General features: G+C 42.9%; 1 protein-coding gene, 1 long non-coding RNA gene and 1 other non-coding gene across 5 annotated transcripts in view; 2 read left to right on the forward strand and 1 right to left on the reverse strand.

The window, feature by feature from the left end:
* Positions 1–36: 36 nt before the first annotated feature.
* LOC115363917 (uncharacterized) lies at positions 37–1,171 on the forward strand. The gene is made up of 4 exons (XR_003928618.1): positions 37–293; positions 368–455; positions 646–683; positions 849–1,171. It is a non-coding gene; the product is annotated as an uncharacterized LOC115363917 (long non-coding RNA).
* Positions 1,172–1,227: 56 nt separating this feature from the next.
* LOC115364513 (small nucleolar RNA SNORA50) lies at positions 1,228–1,365 on the forward strand. Its single transcript, XR_003928690.1, has one exon. It is a non-coding gene; the product is annotated as a small nucleolar RNA SNORA50 (small nucleolar RNA).
* A 471-nt stretch (positions 1,366–1,836) lies between these two features.
* The window catches only part of tex2 (testis expressed 2), a 33,422-nt gene continuing 8,564 nt past the window's right edge, over positions 1,837–26,694 (reverse strand). For 2 of the 3 annotated variants that reach the window (XM_030058265.1, XM_030058266.1), the window contains exons 3-13: positions 18,241–20,044; positions 16,375–16,575; positions 14,145–14,508; positions 13,000–13,274; positions 10,967–11,110; positions 10,640–10,739; positions 8,023–8,143; positions 5,992–6,114; positions 5,503–5,712; positions 4,743–4,863; positions 1,837–3,871 (exon numbers count right to left, since the gene is read on the reverse strand). In XM_030058265.1, the coding sequence (XP_029914125.1) occupies positions 3,722–3,871; positions 4,743–4,863; positions 5,503–5,712; positions 5,992–6,114; positions 8,023–8,143; positions 10,640–10,739; positions 10,967–11,110; positions 13,000–13,274; positions 14,145–14,508; positions 16,375–16,575; positions 18,241–20,019 (3,588 nt within the window). In that variant the 5' untranslated portion in view covers positions 20,020–20,044 and the 3' untranslated portion in view covers positions 1,837–3,721. The remainder of the gene's footprint in view (positions 3,872–4,742; positions 4,864–5,502; positions 5,713–5,991; positions 6,115–8,022; positions 8,144–10,639; positions 10,740–10,966; positions 11,111–12,999; positions 13,275–14,144; positions 14,509–16,374; positions 16,576–18,240; positions 20,045–26,694) is intronic. The other variant, XM_030058267.1, reaches the window with a different exon arrangement.

The following is a 26,694-nucleotide window of genomic DNA, read 5'->3' on the forward strand; positions in this document are numbered from 1 at the left end:
GAGACCGGATGTGGTATAAAGTACGTCCGGGGGACATTTTCTGCAGTAGCGGTGCTCTTGCAGAGCGTGTTGGTACTTTAAAGAGTGTGTATGGTTAAGGGAATTATTCCTTGATTATCAGTCAGACCACTTCGAGTTTAACATGGGTTTGGGATGTTGGAGTGGTCGTGAAATGTTGCGCGAGGCAGTAACGTAGTGCGTAAGAAGAGGAATTACTCGCCACCATGTGATAGACTACCATGCAACACGTGCTCCGTCGGTAATCTAGGCCGCATCCGCGACAACATGGAAAGGTAAAATTGCATTCTTATTCTCATTCATACCAAACACGGCAAATATCTTGTTTTAACCTTGTGTTACTTTACAGGATTGTTGTGTAAGATAAATCCACGCGGAATCTGTGGAGGTCATGTATCCACGGTGGATGTGGATGGCTCCTGTGCGTGTTGGCCTGTGTAAGTGTCTCTTGTAATCTCACTGCAATCTGTGTGTTTCTGGTTGATGAATGATGCTTCTGATGCGTTAGACTTCTGATGTTGAAATGAAGTCAAAATACAGTCTGACATACTCAAGCCAACAAAAACAGAGTGAGTGAGCGTGGTTGTTGGATTAACTGAGCTCACTCCAGTTTGTGTTGTCATGCAGGGGGAGCAGACTGGTGTGGAGCCATCCCTGGAATAACTGTAAGTGGCCTAAGGAGAGTTTCTGAGATGGCTTTTTGTTTATGAGTAATGACTTTGATAGTGTTTTGATGATTCTTACTGAATTCATGTTAATCTTAAATAACCCATCTGCAGCAGCTAATCTTTAATTAACTGAGCTCTTTTAAATTTGCTTCTCTTCTCCAGGGATACGATGGCGACGCACGGGGAATGGACATGGCTGCTATAAACATGCATTATTACATGATCACTCATGTCATGGAAATGGACGATCACTGAAATGTGCTCTGGTTCTGATGTTTTCACTTCATTGTGATTGTAGACCCAGTCTCAGTGGTTTCAATCGGTAAATGTGCTACAAAGGGGAAAGGGTGGGTGTATGTATTTTTTTTTCTCTACCCCTAAAACCTTTATTGTTGGCGAACTACACAATTGCTTATTAAACACAAATGTATGCATGTGAACCAACAGACTTGCAAAATGTCTGTATGAATAAATCATTTATTTCATCTTATTGGCCCTCTTTTTTTCTTTTTTTTTTTTTTTTACATTGCATTACATTTAAAGGCACTACCTTTGAACCTGCATGGTCTTTGCCATGGCCACACAGGCCAAGCAGTAGTGCAAGAGCAAACCATGGCTTGTTATAACTGGGGTCTCTTGGCAATTCACCAAGTTTCTCTTTTAAAAGCAAATCACAGACTATATATTTGTAGTGTCTTTCAAACATTGCTCAGAACCATTGACTTTGATTTTTCATGTTTTTTTTTTAAGTGAAAGTGGCATAAACATAGGAATGAAAGCACTCCTATGTATGCAAGAATGTTAAAGCTAATTTGGAGATGATGAAAATTTTTGCAAGCAGTTTCACACTAGATTAGATACAACTGAATTCATTGCCACTGACTTGGGACCCCTCCTGTTTACTGGCCTAGTGTAATCACTTTTTGCATCTCCTTAAATTTCATTAAAGATACTCTCATTACTTAGAGATGATAGTATATGAAACTGTCACTGTAATATTTTAAGTTTTTTGTCTGTTTTGTTTAACCACATAATTAGACTAGCAGGTTCTGTCACATCCCATGTTTTGGGCTGGGTTACATCATGTCGTGGGCTCACCCATCTCAATGAACAGAGATTTTCCATGCATTAAAAAAAGGCAATATTTATTTCCAAGCAAAAGGTCTTTAATGATCCACAACAATCGGAACCATAACATTCTGTGACATCACTGAACACTACAGCAATGTTTGATATTTTCATCACTGTGCAAATGAACTACACCGAGATCTGTGAAAACAAAGGACATGTCTTGACCGACACATTGATGGCACAAATTCAGACATTTTCTAGACATTTTCTCCATCCTCAAATAATGCAATAAATATTATGACTCACTATGGAGGAATGTTAGATTATTTTTGAAGGCACTTTCTGCCTCATACACTTTGCCAACATAGGCTACACATTTGAACATAACACATGTAAACTCAAAGTAATCCGTAAAGCAACAGAATATACCTTTGCAAATAACAAATTTGCTGTCATTCGAGTTGATAGTTAATTATTCCTCTTCAATATGTACAGTATAGTAAAAAGAGCAAATTAATAAATAAGGGGAAAAGACAAGCATTCATTAGCTGGATGTCTCCTGACAACATTGAACAGTATGGCTAATATCCAATGTGTGAATTGTTCAAATGAAACCGGGAATGCAAAGGTGATATTGGTTTTAACAAGAGGGTTTCTCTCTCCCATACATGCTCCCACTCCAAAAAAAAATCACTCGCTGCAAATATCTTTTTTGTCATATAAATTTCCAGCTATGGTCATTCAAACATTGTCTGTACATCTCAGTCACCAGTGGCCTCTGCCTTGAATCTAGTCAATCCAAACAAAACAATGTGGATACTTGGTATTTAACCCATTCCTTATTTGTTACCTTTCAAACAGGATTTAATGACTGCTTTAGCAATTACAAAAAGAAAGAAAAGTTATGTCACATTTATTCAACTCTGAATGTCATTTAACAGTACTTTTAAGAATGTGGTGTTTATAAGCACATCACCAACAAGTGAGCTTTTCCTTACAAAGCTATGGGGACCTGCTTTTTTGTTATACATTCATCAGGCCTAGACTATATTTAGCTGCTGTGTGTGCAGATTTATTTTAATTTGAACACATCATCTAAAGTTAACTGTAGCATTAATGCCTACAAACAGTGCTGCTAGGGTTTTCTGTAAAAGCACTGAGGTTATTAACTATGACGATGTGTTTGTCCATCCACAGCAGTCCAGAGAGCGTGCCTCAAGGATAGAAACTCACCCGGTAACTATGATGGACACAGTGGCATTGATTTGCTTGCATATGAGCGCCAGGCAGCTGGCACAGGCAGCGGTGTGGACAGGAGATCAGACTTAACATCCACGTGAAATGTGCATTAGATGCAGGGGCCTATAGCAAAAAAACATCTCCAAATTTAGGATTATTCACTCACACAAACACACACACACACTTAACCAGTGATCTAATAAAGTTCTCATGGAATAACAGCAACAATAAACCACTCAAATATAAATGTCACACAAAAGTGTAAGTTGTACGATTATGATGTTTGGTGCAGCTGTACATCACAGGTATTATGGTTCTTCCTCTGGTTCAATCGGATGGCAATTTGTCTATCCCGCACACGCTGTTTAACATTCTCAACATGCCCCATTTATTGTATTTCATCAGAACCAATAATCAATATTTTGTGTCACACAAATAAAATTGAGTGACTTGTATATGCACTGGAGTTCAGTCTCTTCCCTTTTTTTTTATAGTGGCCACAAATGATAATGAGCTTACCAACTCCCAGTCTTGTGAGTGATAATTGTCTTCACTTCCTGAGTGGCCACAGACTGGTGCAGCAATGGAACTGGAATACACTTACAAAGACTGGACAGCTGGCCCCGCCCACTGCTGCACGTGCCTGTGGTTGCCGAAGGGGCGGGGACTTGTCATATTGCCATGGTGATAGAATGTCCATCAACGTATGCTTTAAACAGCAGTCTTCACATGTCCGAGAGCTCAGAGTCCAAGTGCTCTGGGTCCTTCAAGGCATCATTTGTCACAGTAACCAAGTTGGCATTTGATCGTGTGTCCATGGCAGAGTGCATGATGGGTAGCCATACATCATCCATGTTTGGCATCACAAATATTTTCTGTTGGAGGACAAAGACGACAGGAAGGCAAGCAAAGTCAATCATGAGTTCAACAATAAATAGCAGAGGTACTTCTATGGATTATCCCTTTTGAAATATGTCTTTTCATTACAAAATATTAATGTAAAGGAAAGGAACGACAATTAAAGGTTAGTTTGCTATTACAATGTGTGCCAAATCATCAGACACAGGCATGACATTACATCTGTGAAGATGGCAGATCTGCAGGAACAAAATGCAACACATTTTACCTGTGAAAGCAATCCTCTATTCTTAGTTTTCAAAAGACTTCTATTTTACAGCCTTACTGTCAGTTCTTGTAGTATTTATGGGAGCCTGACATAAACTCGCTCACAAGTGACAACAAAAAGCACAATACACTGTACTTTACTAGGGGCTGGGTTGGTGGTGGTACATAATAATAACTCCTAGAAGAGTCAGGCAGTAATAAATGTAGTTCTACAGTAGAGCTGACAGCGAGCCTTTGCTGCAATAGTCTGCAGGCATGCCTCAGGCCAGTTACCTAGTGTCAGGTGTATCATTACTGGCTATATACAAGGAGTGGGAGAGAGCCAGAGGCACATTGCTTTGAAGTGTGAGCTGACAGGCAGCCATAAATTAATCCCAAAGTTGTATAACCTCATTCTCATCCTAAAGTGTTTGTGTGAGGGAGGACAATCCCTTTGTCTGCCCTTGCTGAGCAAACTTTTCAGGCCTTCAGGTCACGTCTAGATTCCTGAACCTCATCATTAGTGGCACTATGGGATCAGACTCCTACTAACTTACATTTCTTATATATGTTCCTTAATTTGATGTCTTTGAGTTTGTGACACACATTCACATACATACACGTTCCTGTTACACTGTGTACCTGGAATTCCTGGTCCAATTTCTTTTCAATCCAGTCTGTCACATGGGCTAAAGTCACCTCCCTCTCACCCAGCTTAGGCCGTGCTTTCAGCTCCAGGTGAGGAGGACTCCGAAAACCATACCTGCCAGCAAAGAGGGAGGGTTCATGTTAATAACAATTTACCTCCATACAAGCTACATGACAGCCTGAGGTCCTAAAGTAGGGCCCTGATTACTGCCAAAGTCTATTTCAAAACCAAGAGGCAGCTGGGCACGCTCAGCTCAAGGAGTGCTTAAATCACCTTTTAAAACTTCCCTTTATTAACTTGCTTTTATGCAATAATCTTGTATTCATCATTCTTGATCCACCTTTTTTTGTGTTGCTTTTAGGATCTGTGATTTGTTGTTGTGTCTTGGTTTGCTTACATTGTTCTTTACTTTTGATTTTGCTTAGTTTTTCACTGTACATTCATTTTAGTTATAAATGAAGCATTTGACATTGATATGACAGTATCAGTGTAATGTTTACATCAAAATCAAAATCATTTTTATCCAAATACTTACCTTTATTCTACCATATTCTTTGATGCAAAATGTACTACAACTCAGTTGCCACTAACATCTTTACCCTTCACCTCTCCTTCACTACAAGCATGCCTGTATTTGACCAGCAGAGGGTGTAGTGTTGTATTTTTAAGCCAGGACTCCCATACACTGGCTACATCCTCATAATATATATTATAGACTGTATTCAATATTCTCTGCCCTAAAAGAGAACGTACCATATCCTGTCAGTGGGGGGAGGTGGGATGTTGACCGCCAATGTCCCGCGACACTCTTGCACCTCCACAGTGAGCAACAGCGGGGTATTGGACACCTCCTCCATCTTCTTCTTGATGAACTCCGTCTCTGTGGCTTTCTGGAAGTACTTAGACTTGGCGATTTTGTCCACAAAGCGCATGATCTTGCTGGGCCTGTGGCCTCCCACATAACTAAGTGAACAGAGAAGGAGGAGGGGAGGCCAAGAGGAGGAGTGAGTCAGAATCATCATTTATTCATAACAGCATCTCTTGCTAGTCAGCGCCCACGACGGAGGGGAGTGAGCCAGAGCTACATTATATCAGCCGTGAGCTTTCAAATGTGCAGGTCTGAGTGGGCGGGTGGACTGACAGGGCAGAACATTCTGCTTCAACACATCAGTGTAGGTATCTTTCCGTTTTCACTCTAATTCAGATGTGTGATGATGTCATTGCAAAAAGACATTTGCTCACCCCTCGCCTCCAGGCAGATTAGCTTTATCAGTGAGGAGCTCCGGTGGATCCTCCTCATCAGATGAGCCAGCACTTGAGGATTCCTCATCACTGTCTGCCAGGCAGTATGTCCGAGGCCTGCGCCTAATACACACCCACACCACATATTCATTTATTGCAAAGTCAGTCTCTAATGGGCCTCTACATGACCATTAACCATCAAAACTAAATCCCAATGAAGGCAGCTAAGCACAATTTGTCAATGTACAGTGTTACCACTGCTAAATACACTATATGGACAAAAGCATTGGGCCAGACCTCTTAATCACTGAATTCAGGTGTTTCATTCAGTCCCACTGCTACAGGTGTATAAAATCATGTATCTAGCCATGCAGTCTGCCTTTACATACATTTGTGGTAATGGTTCCTTCTAAAGAGCTCACTGAATTCGAGTGTGGTACTGTAATAGTAATGTAATAGGATGCCACTGTTGTAAAGAGTCAGTTCATGAAATTTCTTCCCTCCTAGATATTCCACCATCAGACGTAAGTGGTATTATTGCAAAGTGGAAGTGTTTAGGAACCACAGCAACTCAGCCACCAGGTGGCAGACCACGTAAAGTTACAGAGCGGGGTCACTGACTGCTGAGGCACAAAGTGTGTAAAAGTGGCCGACGCTCTGCTGACTCAGTAACTGCAGAGCTCCAAACCTCGTCTGGCATTAATGTCAGCACAAAAACTGTGTGCCAGGAGCTTCATGGCTTGGGTTTCCATGGCCGAGCAGCAGCATGCAAGCTTCACGTCACCAAGCATGCCAAGCATCGGATGGAGCGGAGTAAAGCACGCTGCCACTGCACTCTGGAGCAGTGGAAATGTGTTCTGGGTTCAAGTCTGGGTTTGGCGAATATCAGGAGAACGCTACCTGCCTGACTGCATTGTGCCAAATGTAAAGTTTGGTGGAGGAAGAATAATGCAATGGGCTTGTTTTTCTGGGGTTGGCCAAGGTTCCTTAGTTACAGTGAAGGGAAATCTTAATACTTAAGCTTACCAAGACATTTTGGACAATTTTATTCTTCCAACTTTGTAGGAACAGCTTGGGGAAGGCACTTTTCTGTTCCAACATGACTGTGCCCCAGTGCACAAAGCAAGCTCCATCAAGGCATGGCTGGGTGAGTTTGTGGTGTGGAAGAACTTGACTGGCCTGCACAGAGCCCTGACCTCAACCCCATCCAACACCTTTGGGATGAACTAGAACAGAGATTGCGAGCCAGGTCCTCTCATCCAACATCAATGTGTGACCTCACAAATGCTCTTCTGGATGACTGGGCAAAAATTCCCACAGACCCACTCCAAAATCTTGTAGAAAGCTTTCCCAGAGGAGTGGAAGCTGTTCAAGCTGGAAAGTAGGGGCCAACTCCATATTAATGCCTATGGATTTAGAATGGGACGTCATAAAAGCTCCTATAGGTGTAATGTGTAGGTGGCCCAATACATTTGTCCATATAGTGTTTATTAGGGGATTCATTTGCACTAAATCAGAGTGGAACAAAAACTATGATCTGAGTAAAAGCTGTTTTAGTGACATACATCTATAGGTATCTCTTCCCATACTCACCAGCCACAGCCCATATCCACAGTGGTAAGCATCCAGAGAGAGGATTAGTATACGGAGAGAAAAGAGGAAGAGTCAGCAGAAAAAGAGAGAAACAGTGAAAAATGGATCTGACAACTTATATAGCTCTAAATGCAAATCATTCCATTTAGCATCCGGCTTAGAGCAGTTTGTTACATCTAGGAATTGATTTTTGTGTTTTACAAAAGCGCTTAATCCCTCAAACATCTTCTTATTTTGGCCGAGTCACTGAATAAGCAGCATAATACAATAACAAACACAAAGATGAAGGAGAAATTTCTTTCACAAGCTGTGAAAGAATAATGTAAGACTCTTTGAGACACCAAGACATTCTTGAAATGAATACCATTTTATAGCCTCTCAATGACTCCATACATTTGGCAAAAAGGGGAAAAAACTGAATGTATTTCAAAGCCTCACCACTCTTTCCCCTGCTCCCCCAGCCCTTCGCCCTCCTTCCCCAATCGGGCCAAGTTCATCTTGGTCTCCAGTGTCATGAGGAAGGAGCCTGTGTAGGAAATCTCCAGATCAAACCACAGACCTGGAGAGAGAGACCAACAGAGAGAGAGAAAGAGAGAGAGAGAGAGGGAGGGAGAGAAAGAGAGATATGAATGTCATTCCAAACACATTACAGATTCTTCTCTGATATTAAAATAATGATTGTCGCACATCATGGATTAACATCATTATTCAGCTCCAAACAATACCCCAACAGGGTAAAGCTCACAAACCCCCCTTAAATGGCCAACTGTGAATGCCATTGCTGTGGACAAAACAAAAGTCTCCTGCCTGGTTTCTAATTGCAGTGTACTCCCCTGCAGAGCTGCCAGGAAGAGGATTTATCCTTCAGCAAACACTAGAAAGGTCAGCTCTGGGGCAGTGGTGCCTCCTCATTGGTGGAGTTCAACAGGCTACTTCCTGTTCTCACATCACACACCTCAGCAGGGGACTGTGGAAGGACTCTGATTTCGACTCCCCTGCTGTTTGCTCAATGAAGCCTAACCCCTACAACTGAGCCTAATAACTGCTGCTTATTGTTCCCCTATCTGAAGCTCTCTTCCTCTTCATTTTCTACTAGCCATAATTGCTCATTGATTTGTATGTGTGTGGCAGCAGTGTCACAGCGGAGATAAATGACAGCATTAAGTCAGACCACTTTGTCTCATTGCCTCTATCTGGAACTAAAGAGACAATAGAAAGAAAGACAAGATTTATTTTAGAGCATTCCACATAATCTGCACTACTCGTACACGCATGTTCATGTGTGTGCGTATGTGCGTGCCTCGGGCGGAAGTGTGTGCATTTAGCGGCTCAAGGAGCACAATAAGAACATTGTAATTCAAATCATGTCATCCTCAAATTAAGGGCTCTAATAGCAAGGCCTCTCTCTCTTCTCCTCTTCTCCATGCCATCATCATGAGAGCAAAGAGATATCTGTGGCATACAAAATTAAGCATGATGTAACTAGAGGAGAGTGTGCACAGATAACTCCCCATTATTAAGTTCATGCAGGCTTACAGATTGACTCCCAGAACATTGGAGCACAGCGCTACTGGAGATGCTATTCCCTAAGGGCTGACTATGAGCTGGGATCAACTGATAATATTTGGTGAGCTGATCTGTGGGCGTATAGGTTCAGCAAAACAGAGTGTATTAATGAGCCTTGAAGACTTGGTCACAGGGTCGTGGAAAAAAAGACACGAAAAGGACTCAAGATTTAAGACTGACTCCACTGGCGGATGTGCTAATACAGCTCTCTTAGATCATTGAATGCCAGAGCACAAAGGGAAAACCTACAAGGTGAACAAGCAAGAAGACTGAAACATTTTCAAGATTAGATAAGAATATAAATAAAGCAATGAGGACATGCGTAGCAAGGTAGGAGAAAAACTGGAAGCATGACCATCTCAGGCAACCTTAAAAACACATAAAAATCTCGGCCCTCTGCTTAGAAATAGCAATTAATGACAGAAACAATGTAAGGGGTAATACTAAATTGATTCATAATAATATGAGACTACATATCATGTGGGATTTCAGATATCATAACATTGTGATATATCTTTAGTGTTGTCTTTTCTTGGTTTTAAAGGCTGTAGTTGTGGAAAAATACAACTCCAGCAGTACAAGATAACAAAGTACTTCAGTTACATCCTAAAGATATGACAGAGATGCTGATATGCTGAAGTAATCATGTATGACTGGAGTTGTATTTTTCCACCAGAGTTGCCTTACAGCACAGGGATGCTGTTATGGTATTTAACTCCACTTGCTTGGTCATGAAAACACTTTGTGAAAACACTTCATGAAAGCACCAATAGTCATCCCTACAGTATCAGCACAATATCGAATAGATACTGATTTAGTCAAAAATTATTATATTTTATCCCATCCATATGGCTAAACCCTACTTCCTCTCTCCTTTTCCTCTTACTTTTTTAGCTTCTCTCATTTTCTCCTCCAAACCAGTCATCTCAGTGAGCATTAATATACCCTACATCTCTGTATTGTCTCTGGGTGTTAAACGAGTCCTTTAGCTGGGGCTCCAGGCAGCAGGCAGGGTGAGTCAGTGTCTCGGTAATAGATGAAGGGGACCCAGGACGTGAAGTTTAATTACTCTGGCTAATAGAGCGAGGCACACAGAGGGGCAAGTCTTCACTCCAGGGGAGAGAAGGGGGGTGGCTTGGAGGGTATGGGAAATCTGTCTTAATCCAGACAGAAGAAAGAGTGAGGGAAGGGGAAGATGGAGAGAGGGGAGTGACGGTAGAGATGGAGGAGATGGATAGATCAAGGGGAGCAGAAGACAGAGCATGTCTCAATATTCTGACAGGAGAGGGAGAACAGAGAGACAGCATGGCTGAGAATGATGGATGAAGGACAAAAGAGGAAGAGGGAGGAGAATGTGTAATAAAACAATGAACTGAAAAAAAAATAAAAAATAAAAAATAAAACAATAAATCTCTATTGCAGTCGACTACCTAGAATACTCGGTGAATGACACAAGTGTCTCTCTCTTCCTGTCTTACTTTCTTCCTACCTTGGTGGTCCACAGAGGGTTTGGAGGCATGGAGTATCTTAGGGATGGCAAAGCCCATGTCCAGCTCTGTCAGAGTCAGCTCATTCATAAAGTATGGCAGCTGAAACACAAGTTTTGAAAAAAAAAAAAAAAGATTTAGATTTCATGACTATGTTGAAAACGAGGACAGGAGAGACATTCAGCTGCAATGGAAGTTATTTGTGGATATCATATATACTGTTGAACTGATCGCACTGCAGCTCTAAGAATTCAAATAAACTAAAAACACCGCTGTGCGTTTGTTTCGTGTAGATGTATTTTTTTTCTCAAAGTAGTAGAACTACGCACCCTGATTTTACTGAGCTTCATTTGGATCTTTTTGGAGACGACATTGGCCCAGTACTTCTCTCCCAGGAAGTCCCAGAAAATCCTTCCCAGTAAAGCGTTGACCCAGGCCTCAGGCTCCACATTCTCTGCTGAACCCCTGAGAATCTGAGACATGCACTGGTGTGTCACGGACACTCTCTTGACACAATATTAAAAGGGCACAGTACCTCAACATAAAGCTGTTAACACATATACCTTTTAAACTATAAATGCTCCTACACAAAAAGTGTGACAGTTACTCTTCATTTCATCATATAAGTGTCATGCCATCTGGGAGTCCCTTTATTAAAACACTTAAACGATGAAATGATAAAGTAACATAGCCTCTCTGAGGGATAGGATTAAGTTAATATAGTGAAAATGTTTTTTTAGGAATTAAAAAAAGTAGAATTACAATGTAACATGCAAAGAAGTAAAATGAAAAAAAAAAAAAAGAAAAACATTCTTGGGAGAGTGAATTACAGCCCAAACGACAAAGCAGAATTTAAATGCACTGGGGGAAATAGCTCTTTAAAGGAACAGTTCACCCAAAACAATTCCAGCAAACTCTATTTATTCACTTCTATTTCTATCTCTTCTATTCTATTTAGTCAGTAGAGCGTTGACCTCCGGCAAAGAGGCAGATCAGGCATTGCGTCACTTTCATAGAAAACTTGATAAAAATGGGGAGGAGCTCCTGTGCAATTGCGTTCAGAAAGTATTCAAACAAAATCAACCATAAACTGGAGCTATTTTTTTAAAGATTGCCAAAACCATAAGACAAAGGGTACAAATGAAACAATGTTTGTGTGGTTTGTCCTCATACAAATAAATGAGCATGGCGTACCTAACAATGAACACCTTGAACCCAATGGACACAATTTTCGTCAACATTGCCAAGCATCTTTAAAATGTATTTCAACGGTCAATAAGATCCTTCCAGTCATCACGCTCTTTCTTCTTGTTACTGTAATCAAAAATCACCGATCACTTCTCTTAATTGCTTGAAACCATTTCATAGTCAGGCATCAATCGTCCATGTGACTTGACCACTTACATCTGGGTGGCAACAAAACCTCCCCGTCCACATAATCCTGAGTGAAAGATAGCTGGTTTTAGGATTGTTTTTTCCAAGGCTTTAACCTCTAACAAGATAAATATCTGGCCTATGCACAAGTTACTGGATTTGAGCACATGTTGAGAACACAGGAGGCTGAACAAAGTCATTCTTAAAATTCAAAGTGAACAACAGTCCCTACTTGTTCATGTTGCCACGTTTTGTGGATTAAAAAACAGTATTGGTATGATTCCTTAAGTGTTCCTGAGAAGAAGAATACTTGGACTGGAGCTGTCCCAGACTCCAAGGAGAGAATACACAGACTTGGAAACCACTTACTCACAATAGTGTCTCATAGGCACCATTTTGTGGGGTCTCAGTTTTCAAACAAGGTATTATATGACCAGATATCACCTATTAAACAGCGTGAAAATATAATCAACTCTTTCTTGGCTCAGGACCAATATTTCTGCAAAGTCCCATGTCAATCTATTCAGTTATTTTTTGATTTATCTTGATAAAGACAAACAGACAGACAGACAGACAGAATGATTACATTACTGCTTTGGAGGAGGTATCTGTTCCTTGAGGACTACAGATGATTCTGAGCATCTGTATAATTTGTTTTTGGAAAGAGCTGCTGCTGTTTAGATTTTTGTATGTTAAGTTCTCACAGCAAATGCCTACCTGGCCATAATGTACTGGCATAACAGGAGACAGGGAAGAGAGATAGGTTGCATTAGAGGGAAGTGGGAAAATATGTTTGTTTGTTTGTTTGTTTGCATTTTGTGTGAACTGTTCCTTTAAGATACTGATATTAGTGTAACTATAGTAATACATTTGTCAGAGCAGTCTAGAATAAAGGCAAAGGGAACTGCCTGAAGTCTAAATCAAAACCCTGTGTAGCCCCTTCCGTTTCATTTCAGCCACTCCCGCCTCCCTCTGCAGCATGTCCTACCTTCTTGGCGGCTCTGGGGCTGCTCTCAGGGCTGTGGCTCGGGCTGCCAGTGGCCGTCGGGCTGCCCAGTGGCGGCTGGGGGTTGACATACTTGGCCATGTAGACATTATAGTCCAGCAGCATCTTCTGCCTTTGTGGAATGGAGGACGTATCTCTGTGGCGAGGCTGAGACTGAGGCACCTCCTCCAGGCTTCCCCGGCTGCTGCTCCTGCTGTCGGCCTCCAGTCCGCCACCAGACTGGGTGCTGCCACTGCGGCTGTGGGAGGGCAAGAAGGCTGAAGATGGGGTGTGAGTTAGGGGTCGAAACACAGAGGACAAGGGAAGGCAATGGATGAAATAATACAGGGCGTGGGGATAGATAGGGGATGATGGGTTGATTAATTTGATACAATAACGCGTCATCAAAAGGCACTCACTTTTTAATCTATGAAATAAAGTTTGCATCTAATCAGTGCATCGCATTTCATATTTCATATTTCCATAATGCATCTTCAACACTTTCTGCAGGCTTGGATAATTGCCATCTGTTTTGTATTCATTTACTCACAGCATATCGTACTCCAGCACCCTATTTCAGCATGCCTCACACTGGATGACACATCAAATCCTCTCTCTGACTAGCACTAAAAATCACATTCAACATCATTGCTGTGCATAGCCACACAATAACTTCTTAATGGAAATCATCTCTCCAGTAATCCTATTCATCCAACACTGGCCTGTATCTGCCAGCTTTACAATTGCCCACAGACACACAATACCAGCGTTTCCCTTTAGATATTCCTTACACTTTCAGGCTGATATCTCACTTTCAGGATGATATCTGGGGGCCGGAGCTATAATATGTTGCGTCTCAGAGCATGTAATCCTCCTGACCCGTTCACACTCATCTGTTGGCTCAGTTGTGAGGATTGGCAGTCCCTAAGCTGGGGCTTATGCACAGATCTGATGGCTGTGCAGTTACATACTCCAGAGGATGGTTAGTCAAGCTGTGGGTAGCGATGTGTGTCTGTGTAAATGTGTGTGTAAGAATGTGCCTGTGTGCATGTCGGGGTGACTGAGGCAGAGAGATAAATATGTACCCACGTGTGTATTTGCATGTGTGTGTGTGTGTGAAGGTGTATTGGACAGAGACTCGTACTCACCACTCTTGCAGATGCCAGGCAGACTGCCACCTCTCCAATCAGACTTCAAGCGGGACGCCAGCAGGAACCTCCGGAACCACTCCTCCTTCTCCCGACCTGTCCTCCCGAACAGGTAGATTATCAGATCCCCCCCACCCGAAGCTGGTCTCTTCGGTTCCTCTCCTGATCCTGCTCCCTCCACTTTCTCCCCCTTGTCCATTCTGTCCAGCTTTTCACCCCCTCCCGCTGGCCTCTCCTCCACAGATTCAGGTTTCTCTCCCTGGGCCTTGGACATGAAGTCCTCCTGCTTTGCCAGCTCAATGCAGATGGGGTACTTCTTGTTCCAGACTCTTTTCCTGGCCAGGCTCTGGGGCACCAGATGTATCTGTGGGGAGGGGTGGGTGGGGGGCATACTTCATTCATATAATAAATATGATGATCATACTGAGCCTCCTAATGTTTTTTCTTTTTAGTACACAATGTCATAATGCCCATTTTTAAACGACAACAAATGTTACAGTCATGATTTGATGTGAGTCAAAGATTTTTCATTACTCGTGTAAGACTGTAGAGACCATTGACAATGCCATCATCATTTCTAGCTTCTATTCACATACAGCTAATGCAGTCCTAGAGCACTGCACTGGTGTTTCACCTTTGGAAAAAAAAGTGTTTGGGTTTTTATTTTTTGCTCCAGATGGCTGCAGCAATCACTGCCATACAAATGCAGGGATAGATGTAGAGTCGATGCATGAGGAGGACAACTACAGTGACCACCAGTGCAAACAATAACAAACAGCATGTTACTTTTGTGTCCTTTGTGTGTTCTCACCACACACAAAAACGCACAAGACACAAAGTTGTGTGTACAGGGCCAGTGACCTGTGACATTCACCCCATGTTTACGTAGAGTGTGTGCCTCTGAAAATGAGTAGCTGTGTCACTGAACATGACCTATTAGTAAGAACACACTCAGATCGAGACAAACATGAGGGGACGTGTGCTGGATGTCACTGTCTGCTAAGCTTATACTCAAGCACCTAAATGTACAGACGTGCCAGTGCACATACATATGAGCATATGCTTAAAGGGACAGCTCACCCAAAATACAAAAAACACATATTTTCCCACTTAACCCCTAACGCAATCTCCCCATCCAGATAGTTACTGAGCAACATTTCTGCCGTGATGTCTGCTGTCTCTGCCCTGTCTCCTGGCACCTCAATACAGTGGGGCTGGATGTTTGGTATTGTTTTGGTTTGTCACATATAAGAAACTTTATAAAAGATACATAATAAGAAGAACAGAGAAATGAGCGGGAGAATTGCCTAAAAAATCTTCAAGGGGCTTGAAAAGCAGCATTCTCCATCCTCTTACTTCCAGCATATCACTGGAAGTAAGTATACAAAAATTGTATGTGTCATACCAATGATAAAAAAAAACAGTAAAAGAAAGGAAAAGAAACATAATATAGCATAGCATTTGATAACAATGCATCCCATAAATACCTGCCTGTTGCACTATTGTAATGAATTAATCATGGTCATAAGACACTAACTATCGTTAACCTATTATTAACAGACAAACAGCATTCATGTAATATGGCTTACACATCCTTAAGACAAGAAAGACAAAAGAAAGTAATCACAAACAATTTGAAAAAAAAAGAAAAAGATCAACAGCAACAGCTCTTTCCAGAAACAATGACATGGATAACCATCATAATCCACAGCACTTAGGGGGGTTAGAGTTTTGTTAGGACCTACTTGGTGCCGAAGAACACTTGCAAGCTGTATCTATCCGCCCCGAAAGATGCGTGCAAACTCACAGACATCCAGAGCCGTGCATAGAAATAGTTACCAATGAAACTCTTCACCCTAAAAGGCTGTTGAGTATGTCGGGTATCTGCATGCATCATTGTTTATGGAAAGAACTGTTGTTGGTTTTCACATGTTAAAAAAAAAAAAAAAGTGTATTAGGGTGAAGGGAGACAGTGGGGACACTGGCACACACGGGAAAGTTTACCAAATCACACACTAACTACATGCATGGATATATTGCACTATTTGTGTTTTCGGTGAACTGTCCCTTTAAATATAGCAATATACCCAACTTCTCCTCCCATATCTCACACACATATACACACTCATTTCTCAAGCCCACACAAACACATGACAAAACTTCTGCTCCTGTTTGTTTGTTAGCTTTGTTTGTTTGTTTTGTGATGCACATCCACCCACAACTGCCAAACCTTGCTGTCAGTCAGGTCGTAGATCTTCTGGCTGATGTACGTGACGTCAGGCTTGGGCTCATTGTGGGTGGCACGGCGGGCAATGTTGCGGTTGGGCTTGGACAGGCGCAGGACAGAGCCCTCTAGGCGGACGTAGACAGAGTGCGTCAGGGTGGCGTGGTACATCTCTGGGTCGTAGCTGTGGATCTCGTTCATCCAGCCCTGGGTTTAGGGGTAAAAAAGAGTAGAGGATTAGTCACTGACACTGACTTAAAATGAACTGTACACCCCAGACTCTGAGTCAAGTGCAGATAGGGTTATACTCTGGTTAACTAAACTGTTTTCTTTTTTTATATTTATTGTTGACTTTCCATTATTATTGTTGTTGTTGTTATTGTTTGGTTTTTCGAGGATGGTATCCTTTAAGATAATAGTTTTTACCTCCATCCTCTTCCAATTAATTATATACTGTAGGAGAAAAACTAAAGAAAAGGGAAGACAAATTTCCACCATCCTTTGTTGCCCTTAGTAAATATGAAATCACTCACTCTCTAAGTCACTCTCTAAAAGTATTCTCTAAAACCAGAACCAAATCAAATACATGTCACCACAAACGTCCCCTTCAGTTGGCACAATAAAACACATTTCACTTTATCAAAGCGTTTGAAACAGACTTTTCTTATCCTCTGCAGAAGATGTTATGGATTACGGCCTTCCAGATTTTAGCTTGGCAGAGAGCGTGAAGTTTGTCCCCTCTGCTGCTATCCTGGATTTTGTGTGCTCTAGGGTCTGTCATCCATATGCACTGCCATCGTGTTCTGCATGGCTGCAGCGCGCTCCCCTCCTGGAACAGCTGTGGCCTCCAGTCAGAAAGCCCTCCTGAGCAACAGCTTGGTGCCCACTAAGGTTAACCGCACACATGTTGGCATGCACTCCCACTCCCCAACCCCCCATCCCCTCCAAGCACACGCACGCACACACACACACACATACACGCGCAACGCACACACAGATGCACACAAACACTTACATAACTCCTGGCTAACTGCTAAATGTTTCTCCTCTGGAAGACTTTCCACTACATTGAGTGAGTTTAAAGGAGAACTGGGGGCAAATGGTCTGGCTGTCTCATTTGATTGTTTAGTTCAAAGCAAAACTGCTTTGAACCAAAGTCGTTGAAGTCACTGGAGAAAGAATGTAATATAACCTCAATGTGTTGTTGCTGTTCCCCATGAGGCTGTGCACAGTTTAACTCTCAGCCAAACTACTGTTCTGTCAATCCCAAAGGGACGCTCTGTGTGCAAAACCAATAGGATTTAAACAACAGGGGGCCTTTCCATGTGTGCATTACTTCAGGATAGAAAATGTTTGAGTGTAAAAAAAAATGTATAAAACAGATCCACAAAAACAGCCCAGAGTTGAATATATGCTTGATATTGAACTGATACATTGAATTTGTAAATTTTAATATTAGGTATTTTGTGTACTACATGGCATCTACACTGAGGTAGCCTCTCCAAGGCACTGTTAGACAAATGTAATACACTAACCACTTAACGAGTCAATACTATCAGCATGTGTACATCCTGCAAGGCTAAATCTAAAATAGGCTGAGAGCTGTCTACCTCAAGTAATGGCTGCTGTCTCTGAAGATCTTGTTCTGTCTTTGCATTAACTTCTGTGTGACTTGCCTTGAATATAACTTGTTTATGAACATAACTAGTGAAAGTAGTGCAACAAGTAGTAGTGCAAGGTCTTACAGAGGCCTGCTCCAAAAACCTGTACTGTGCTGGGCAAATTACATTTTACATTTTGGGCATTAACCAACTACATGACAGAAATTGGGGTAAGCACAACTTTGGCCATCCTTGCTATACCTTATCTCACCTTGAATATCCCTGGTTCTTTTATATCCAGCTGGGCCACATTCCAGTGCTCGATCCTCCGTCTCCCTCTCCTCATTCCTGAAGAGCGCTGAGGGGAGGACAGCCAAAGGACTAGGACTGCCAACATGAACCCAGCCACCATTCCGTGCACCACCGCACAAACATAGGGTGGCACAGGCAGGACCAAGTACCAATAAACCAACTGTGTCAGGAAGATGAGGGCAGTCATAGGCACAGTGTCCACCTCCTCCTCCTCCTCCTCTTCTTCTTCTTCCTCTGTATCAAGTTCACTACACAACCCAGTACTACCGGTATGTGGCTGTCGCGACCCCGGACGATCCCCATTTGGTGTTTCTGTATCGGTGCACAACTCAAAGTCTTCACTGTACAGTTCACAGAAATCCTCATCTTCCTGTCGAGCCACCAGGGCTGACATGGAGCAGCGGCCCAGAGTGAGAGAGGGAGACTTGGGGATAATGGACGAGGAGGCCTGGATGAGGGCTGGAGCTGGTGCCAGTGATGGGAAGGAGAAAAACACAGCGTCAGGACCCTCACCTGTGGGTGTCGCCTCTTCTTCCTCCCCTTCTCCCCCTTCCTCCTCTTTGATGCTATAGTTGTTGTTGCTCTCTGCGTGCCCATTCACGGCCGTCACACCGCTGAGCTCCGATGCGCTGGACGAAAGAGTTTTGGCACGGTGGGTGGCACTTCCCACTGCTCCTGTGCCTGCTGTGCCCACCGTCCCACACTCATCGCCCATGATCTTACTAAAAAGCTGTAAGGGGTCCGACATCACCTCTGACAGCCGGCGCTTGGTATCTTCTATCTTGGCCTCCACTTCTTGAACTTTGAAGAAGGATCTACCATCTGGGGATGTGAGGGGGGAGGACGGTGCTGTTTTGGAGTCTCCACCTGCCTGGGTGACAGTGACATTGCCAGTGGACAAGCGAGGTTGAGAGAACTGCTTGAAGAGCTGCATGTTGCGACGTGATTCCAGCGGAGGGCGCTGGGACGGCTGTGTCTGCTGAGGATGGGGATGATGGTGCTGAGGATGGGGATGAAAAGGCCCCTCCTGTTGTTCAGGCTTGGAAGTGTCCGTGGACAGGGACTTAACAAAAGATTTCATTAAGTGTCGGTGGCGTGCATGCGCGGGCGCCACAGTGGCGGGCGCAGGCGTACTTTCTCGAGACTCGACATCATTGGAAAGGGACCTCACTAGGCTGAGGAAGGGTTTGGACGAGGACAGGGCTGCAGACTTGCAAGGGGAGGAGGAACTGGAGCTCGTGGTAGGGGGACTAGCTGAGGGTCGGTCAGAGGGCCATGAGGAACTGGCAGGAGGGGTGGAACTCAGGTGGGACTGGGTGGAGGTGGGGATAATAGTCATGGCTGGAGAGTGTGAATGCGGTGCTGCAGGCTGCATTGATAGTGTGGTGGAGGATACAGGGAGCACAGCGGCTCCAGGAGGGGCGTCCACCCCCCCAGATTCAAACAGCAGCTCCTCTCTTGCCTCCAGGGCTGTGGTAATGCCCTGGTCCTCACCCCCCAACATTCCCAGCCCCCCTGTGCCATCAAGCCCAGATGAAGCCCCCATAGATCCAACAGGTAACCCATAGAGCTCCTCCTCTTCATCTTCCTCCTCTTTCCCGAGGGCAGAGAAGTGGATGGTGATGGTGTCTCGAGAGAGGGAGCGCTGTACCTGCAACTTGGGTCCGGGAGCATGGCGAGGGGGGGGAGTGCTGGCATGCTGGCCACTTCCCCTACTGCCACTGCCCTGGCTCGTCATCACCACCCTGCACAGGGCTTACAGCCTGGGAGAGAGAGGAAGAGAAGGAGCAGGAGAGACAGAGAAAAGGCAGGGGTAGAGAGAGTGATAATCAATTTGGTATTATTAACAATAACTCCCCTTTTATAAAATAACAATGAAATATTGATGTGAAGAGACACTGCATTGCAAATCACCAATGCTACAGCTACAGAAATCCCCCCCGACCCCAAACACACACACACACACACACACACACACACACACACACACACAGGGACAGACAAGAACAGCCCTCAGGCTCTTTTCCTGGCTAATGTGAGTAGACTAGGCAGGTATGTCCCTGCTCCTCCCATCAATTAGCTCTCATTATGCAAGGCTGGAGTAGACAGCTTGTGTCACTCACAGGCCTGGCCTCTCTTGCCCGCATCCCGCCCACCCCCATTAAAGAAACATGATTAATGGGTTACTTCTGAGCACAGAGCCTTAAGAAGAGCTACCTGTCATTTAAGCTGCATTTAAACCCCCCCCACAGTTGATTAGACGCTGTGGGGCAGGGAAGACAAGGAAGAAGTCAAGGCACCAACTGTTACTGTGAATGTCAAAAGGCTGTTCTCAAGTGTGTTTTGATTACATTTGCATTTCAACTTCAACTGAAGAATCATGTGCTCCTCTAAATGTAGAAAAGAAAATCAACAACCCCTAGACTTAACCCTTGAACTCTGGTTTTCCTTTAAATTTCCCCTTAAGTAGCTTCAGAATTAGAAAATGATTTTTTTCCTTATTGGATGACAGTGTCACATGTATATTCTGTACCTGCTGGTTGCAACGCTTCATTGAAGCTATAGCACGCTGACACAGAGTGAAATATTCAAACCCCAATTGTCACGGTGATAAGGCTGCAGCATTATATCAGATAATAAATATCTGCCATGTGCATCATTTTATACACATTTCTCTCTAATTCAGCAGGACATACTTTGTATCACTGGAAACTGTCAGATCTCCACTAGAACTTAAGATAAAAATTGCAGGATGCATTTGTAAGGACAAACACATTGACGGGACCAGGATGGTTGGGGAGGTTAAAAACTCTTTGAAAACTAATCAGATGAACTCAAAACACATGGCTGTTTTTCTTGTTTTCCAAAAAAGTGCATGGTTTTGGTGAAGTAAGGTTTTAGCCTGTAGGTCCAGGAACGTGTGCATACTGTGGCAGTAACTACCCATTATTTTCATTGCAATGTTTTTTTGATTAATCATTTTGCCTATAAAGCATAAAAACATGAAAAAGCCTCATCACAAGTTCATTTTATAACAATGTCAAACAGGGAAAACAAGCAAACCTTGGCATTTGTGAAACTATAACTGTAGAAAGTGTATGGTATCATTACTTGATAAATGACTGAAATGATTAATCAATATCAGAGTTACAGTAAATTAATTTTCTATGAATTGATTAATTGGCCAATCAGCACTTTTGGCCAATCACAATTTCAGCATTAATGTGCAGAAGCAGCTGAACATGCATAGTCAATTTGCATGGTGTAAAAAGGGTTGAAACACTGGCAGACAAAGCCATAGATGGCACAATCTTCTTCTTCTCCACCACACACACACACAAAGAAAAACACACACACACAGCCCATAATCACACAACAAAGTGGCTGCTAAGCCCCAGCGATCGTAGAAACAAGGCATCTATTGTACATTTGCAACACAGCGGAACCAAAGTCATTCATCATGCAGTGATTTTCACGTAACGAGGCCTCATGTTATTATTGAGTTATTGTGCCTGTTTATTCTTCCACATCACAGAGTCCATCACCACCAGTTAGCCTCATCAAATAGAGAAGCAAAAATAAGCACACACATATGCACACACAGACTGTCTAGCTTTCAGGTGGCTGATAAAAATCGCCCATAATGGAAAAAAGGGAGATGGTAGGAAACAGCGCAGCAGTTAGCTCGTGTTATTGCCTGCATTTCTAAGAAAGCCTCACAACCCCTTGGGGTTCTCCGGTTGGCACAGCTTCTCCAGAGATTGTATTTGCTGGGATGCAATAACAAAGCGTTTGACTTTCCCAGCCAGCCCTTCGCTTGGCTGTGCCACAGTGTTTCTGAGTGTGCGTCTGTTGCCTCTGCCTTGGCCATGCTAGAGGCAGACAGAAAAAAAAAGAGAATGAGAGAAAAAGGCAAGGGAAAGAAAGAACGACAGAGAGCCACAGGGGGTCTGTAGAGGCTGCAGATGACCTTTCAGAGAGAAGCCTTTAAAGAAGAACTCACTTGGCAAAAAGCTGGGAGAGAGACAGGGAGACACAAAAAGTGTGGGGGACGATAAAGAGGAGAGATGGTGATAGAGGAAGGACGAGAGAAGGAGAAAGAAGCAAAAGAGAGAGAGAAAGAGGGAGGCAGAAGATGGAAGTTGCTATTCTTGTGATCAAAGCCTGAAAGGTGGACTGAGACATCGACGTTCGAGGAGATGAGAGGAGAGAGAACAGCTCCAAGTTTTCCTCTACTTGGCTTTAGGAGAGCGCAGCCAGAAGAAGCAGAGCATCCTACACCAAATCAAAAAAAAAAAAAAAAAAACATTCCACTGATCAGTAAATCACACATAGCGGAGCTGTCCATGTGTTACAGTTTTTCTTTTTCACAGCTACGTATGCACATTTCCACTTTCCCAAAACTGTGAACACAAAACCAAAAACCCACACTGCTCTGGCCAAAGCTCAAACTTCTACGATGAAATGAACCATTCTGCTCAACATCACGTTATCTTCCACATGAATTCAACTTTGCCTTCTGACGGCACAAAGACATAAACACTATTCAAGACCCGTTATACACTAGTGAGAGAAATAAAAACACTATAGATTGTTAATCAATCAGTTACCCAAAATAACTTTTTTGGAACAACCTCTATAAACTTTGTACTTTGCAATAGTTTTCTACTGTAATATACATATCATGTTACACAAGTAAGACAACAATACACAATAGCAAATTTCACAACCTCTGTCAACCATTTCCAGAATTTAGCATGAACTGAATTTAAAGTACAGTGCTCTAACACACCCAGTTCCATAATACAGAATGGTAAAGACGACAGCAGGTAAGACAGCAGAGTATAGCGCTCCAATGCCAGAAAATCATTTGTTTTCCTCTCTGAATGTCAAGATTATAGACGCAATGGTCTTCTAAATTCAGATTTGCTGGCACTCACCGCCCAGCGTCCCTCATATTCACACCACGGCAGCACAAATATCACCAGAGTTGTGGTGGTCTAACAGAACATTATGCAACTGAAACTTTTTTGTCAATATTTTTTTCATAGAATAAAACTTAAAGTAATTCTGTTGTTGATTTTTTTTTTCACATTTCTGAAGAAATATGATAGTCCTACTGTTTGATCGAATTGTTGATACTTACGTGCACGGTAATGCATCAAATCTGGAACTAGATAGATTTGTTGATTTGTTGATGACCGACTCTTTATTAGCTAAATAGCTAAAGAAAGGGTTCGGCACGTTTTATTCAAAGTGTTGCAGTTGTGAAGAACTAATATGTGCGCGCTGTTTGAGCGCAAGTGTAAGCATATGCACATATATGAAATGTATGCATGTGAACGGGCTAACAGCCAAGCTCTGTTGCCTGGGTCGCTCAGGGTCAACAGACTAAAAATCTGTCCTGAGTCTGACTTGTTTGCTGACTCTCCTACAGGTCTGCTGACTTCCCCCAATGCACCACTGCCTTTAAAAGCCATGTGTTTGTTTTAGCCATATCTGGATCTTACAAAGCTTTCTTTCATATACAATTAGGCTAGTGATCCTGAACGCACCTTGACAGAGGAGAGGAGAGGAGAGGAGAGGAGAGGAGTCTGGCGAGGTGACAACACTCTCATCCAATTAATCAAAGCAAGCAGGACCACTCTAATCAGCTAAAGCCAGCACTCTGGGAGAGGAGAAAGAGAGGAGGTAGAAAGCAGCAAGGTAAAAGAAGGATGTAATGGGGGAGAACAAGTGGAGAAGAAACGGAAAAAGCAGAGCAAAGTAAACAGAGGAGGGGGGCAAGGAGACGAGAGAGAGAAACAGTAAATGGCAGAGAAAAATGTGGACTGAAAAGGTAAGCAGGGAGAAAGGGAGGAGAAGAAATCAGAAAGGTAGGGGGTGTTAAAGAATAAGTGAATAATGTACTGAAGGAGCTCATTGTACATATATGTAAGACCAAAATATTCAACGTAGTCTATTCAACATGTGTACTGACAGACAGAACAAAAGGTGTAAAAATAGGATTTAGATATGGAAATAAAAAAGCAAAAACATCAGTGATGATGGTCCCTCAATATGTGAGAGTGTGAACGTCAGACTAAAAGCTCACGACTCAAAAATAAGTTGGCTCTCAGTCTGTATTCAGGTGTTCGCCTCCAATGCGTTCATGCCAACTGCATTCAAAGCAGGGAAGGTGAGTATGGACGGTGCACAAAAGCATACAGCGGAGACAGAAAGAGCGAGAACGTCAGACACACAAAATACACTCCCAATATCCACACAACTTCATACCCAACTGCACACAAACACACACAAACACACACACACTCCCAGTACACAACTCATCTTGTGCTGATCAGTGTGAGTCAAAGTAATGAGCAGTCACTGAGCGAGAGACGAAGATGTGTACGGTCATCAACGCGTGTCGCCTCCGGTGCCCTCCAGCTCGTCTTCTCTCCATTAAATTAACCAGCGGATATCACCAATCCACTGCCTTTTCCATGAACCAAGAGCGCACTCTTAATTGATTTGATGCCCCAAGCTGTAGGAAAGGCTCCAAAAAACAGCATTTCCAACAGTTTTTTTTTTCTGTGCTTTTTTTTTTTTTTGTGATTTCACTCCACAGCTGGTACAGGCCCACCAGATGCTGCAGAGGATCCCATATGTGACTACTTCTCTGTCTTTTTTTTTTTTTTTTTTTTTTTTCAGATAGACAGAGCCTCACCTGGTCTCCCTCCTCACTCTCTCTCTCTCTCTCTCTATCTATCGCTCTGTGTGTTTGATGGATGGGTCGATACTTCTGCGCTGTCACACACACTGACAAATATCAAGCCCTGCGGACTAAGGAGAGGGATGTGGAGTAGGAGAGGTGAATGTGTATGTGTTGTTGTACCTCTGTCCCTGTGAGCAGCCAGTGTCCTTACAAAAGGTGAAGATGCACACCAGATAGGAACAGGGAATGGGCAAAATTTGAGCATGTGATGGTTTTGGTTACTGTAAAAGTTAGAGTTAAGAAGAGGTGACAGTTACAGATGCATTAAGTAAGACTTTCACTAATCCAGTTACTTCACTAGCTGCTGAGGTTTCTGGCTTTTAAAACCCACTTTCCATCCTGTAATCACTCACTCACTCACTCACTCACTCACCATTTTCATTTTCCACTGCTCTCAAATGCAGGTCGATGCTACAAGTGAACAACTGACAAAGCAGTACAACCTGCATCATGATGTGTTTCCTCTTCACTATGTTGGATGTTTTTGTTGGCTCTGTGTTATAATTAGCTACATAACTTCCTTGTTCTGCGGTGAAAAGGTGAGTTTTATATTCCTGTATATTACAAGGCAACCCCCACGCTGTGCCGGAAGCCTGTGGATGTTGTTGCAATTACAAACCGAAGTTCATAAAAGGCATATTTTAGTGAATGACCCTTATAATAATAGCATTCAGAGTCCAGGAGAGTTCAGAGCTAAACACACCATGCACTCATGTGTGAAAAGAATTTCACACAGTTTTTACGCACAACAGCTGGACAACTAATCAGACGATTATCAAAATCACAGTATGGCCAAGTGCAGTATCCAAACTGCAGGAGCTTCATTTTGATAAAGGTAAAATGGGTGACAAAATGCCGCTATAAATGACAATTTGCGGTGCGACAGAGATGCCCAAACCAACAAATCTTACTCTCCAGACGTGAGAAAACATGTTTGTTTAGTCCAGACCTCAGCACATCACATCATAAACAGTTTTTTTCAGTGAACATTCCAATTATAATTATGAATGCAAAAATAATATCATTTACCTAAAATTGTGAATCATATTTCAATCAAAATATACTGTATGTTGATCATTTTTCTCTATCATCCAGCATTAAGGGCCAGTCAAAGGCTTTTACACATAGTTATCTAGACTGGCCAGCCCTTGCAATGCCTTCTGCTTAGGTTTCTTAGGTTATGCATCCACTTATGCCATTCCTAGAAAGGACAGACATTTTCCTCATAGGATCACACAAAATACTAAAAAAAATAAAAGAACTGAAGGAACACAGTGAGTCGAGGGGGAGGCAGGAGAAAACGGACAGCAAGTCATGTAAGAAGCAAGTTGGCGACACATTAAAGAGCAGGGTGACAGCGGGAAGATAGATAGGGTGAGACAGAGAGAGCGAATGAGATGAACGAGGGATGAGAAGAGGGAAAGCGGCTCCACGGAGCGGCCAATTGTCACTAACAGCCACATACACACACACACACACACACACACACACTCTTACACACACATGCACACAAATAATGATGGTCTTTGGTCACAATAGAATATATAAAGAGGCCTAAATGTAGATGCAAACAAACACAAAAATAGAATCACAGGTCACAGGTAAACATATATGTGTGTGTGTGTGTGTGTGTGTGTGTGTCTTGGCCATGGGGGA

This window comes from Myripristis murdjan, chromosome 8, assembly GCF_902150065.1.
Source record: "Myripristis murdjan chromosome 8, fMyrMur1.1, whole genome shotgun sequence".
In the NCBI taxonomy this organism is placed as follows: Eukaryota; Metazoa; Chordata; class Actinopteri; order Holocentriformes; family Holocentridae; genus Myripristis; species Myripristis murdjan.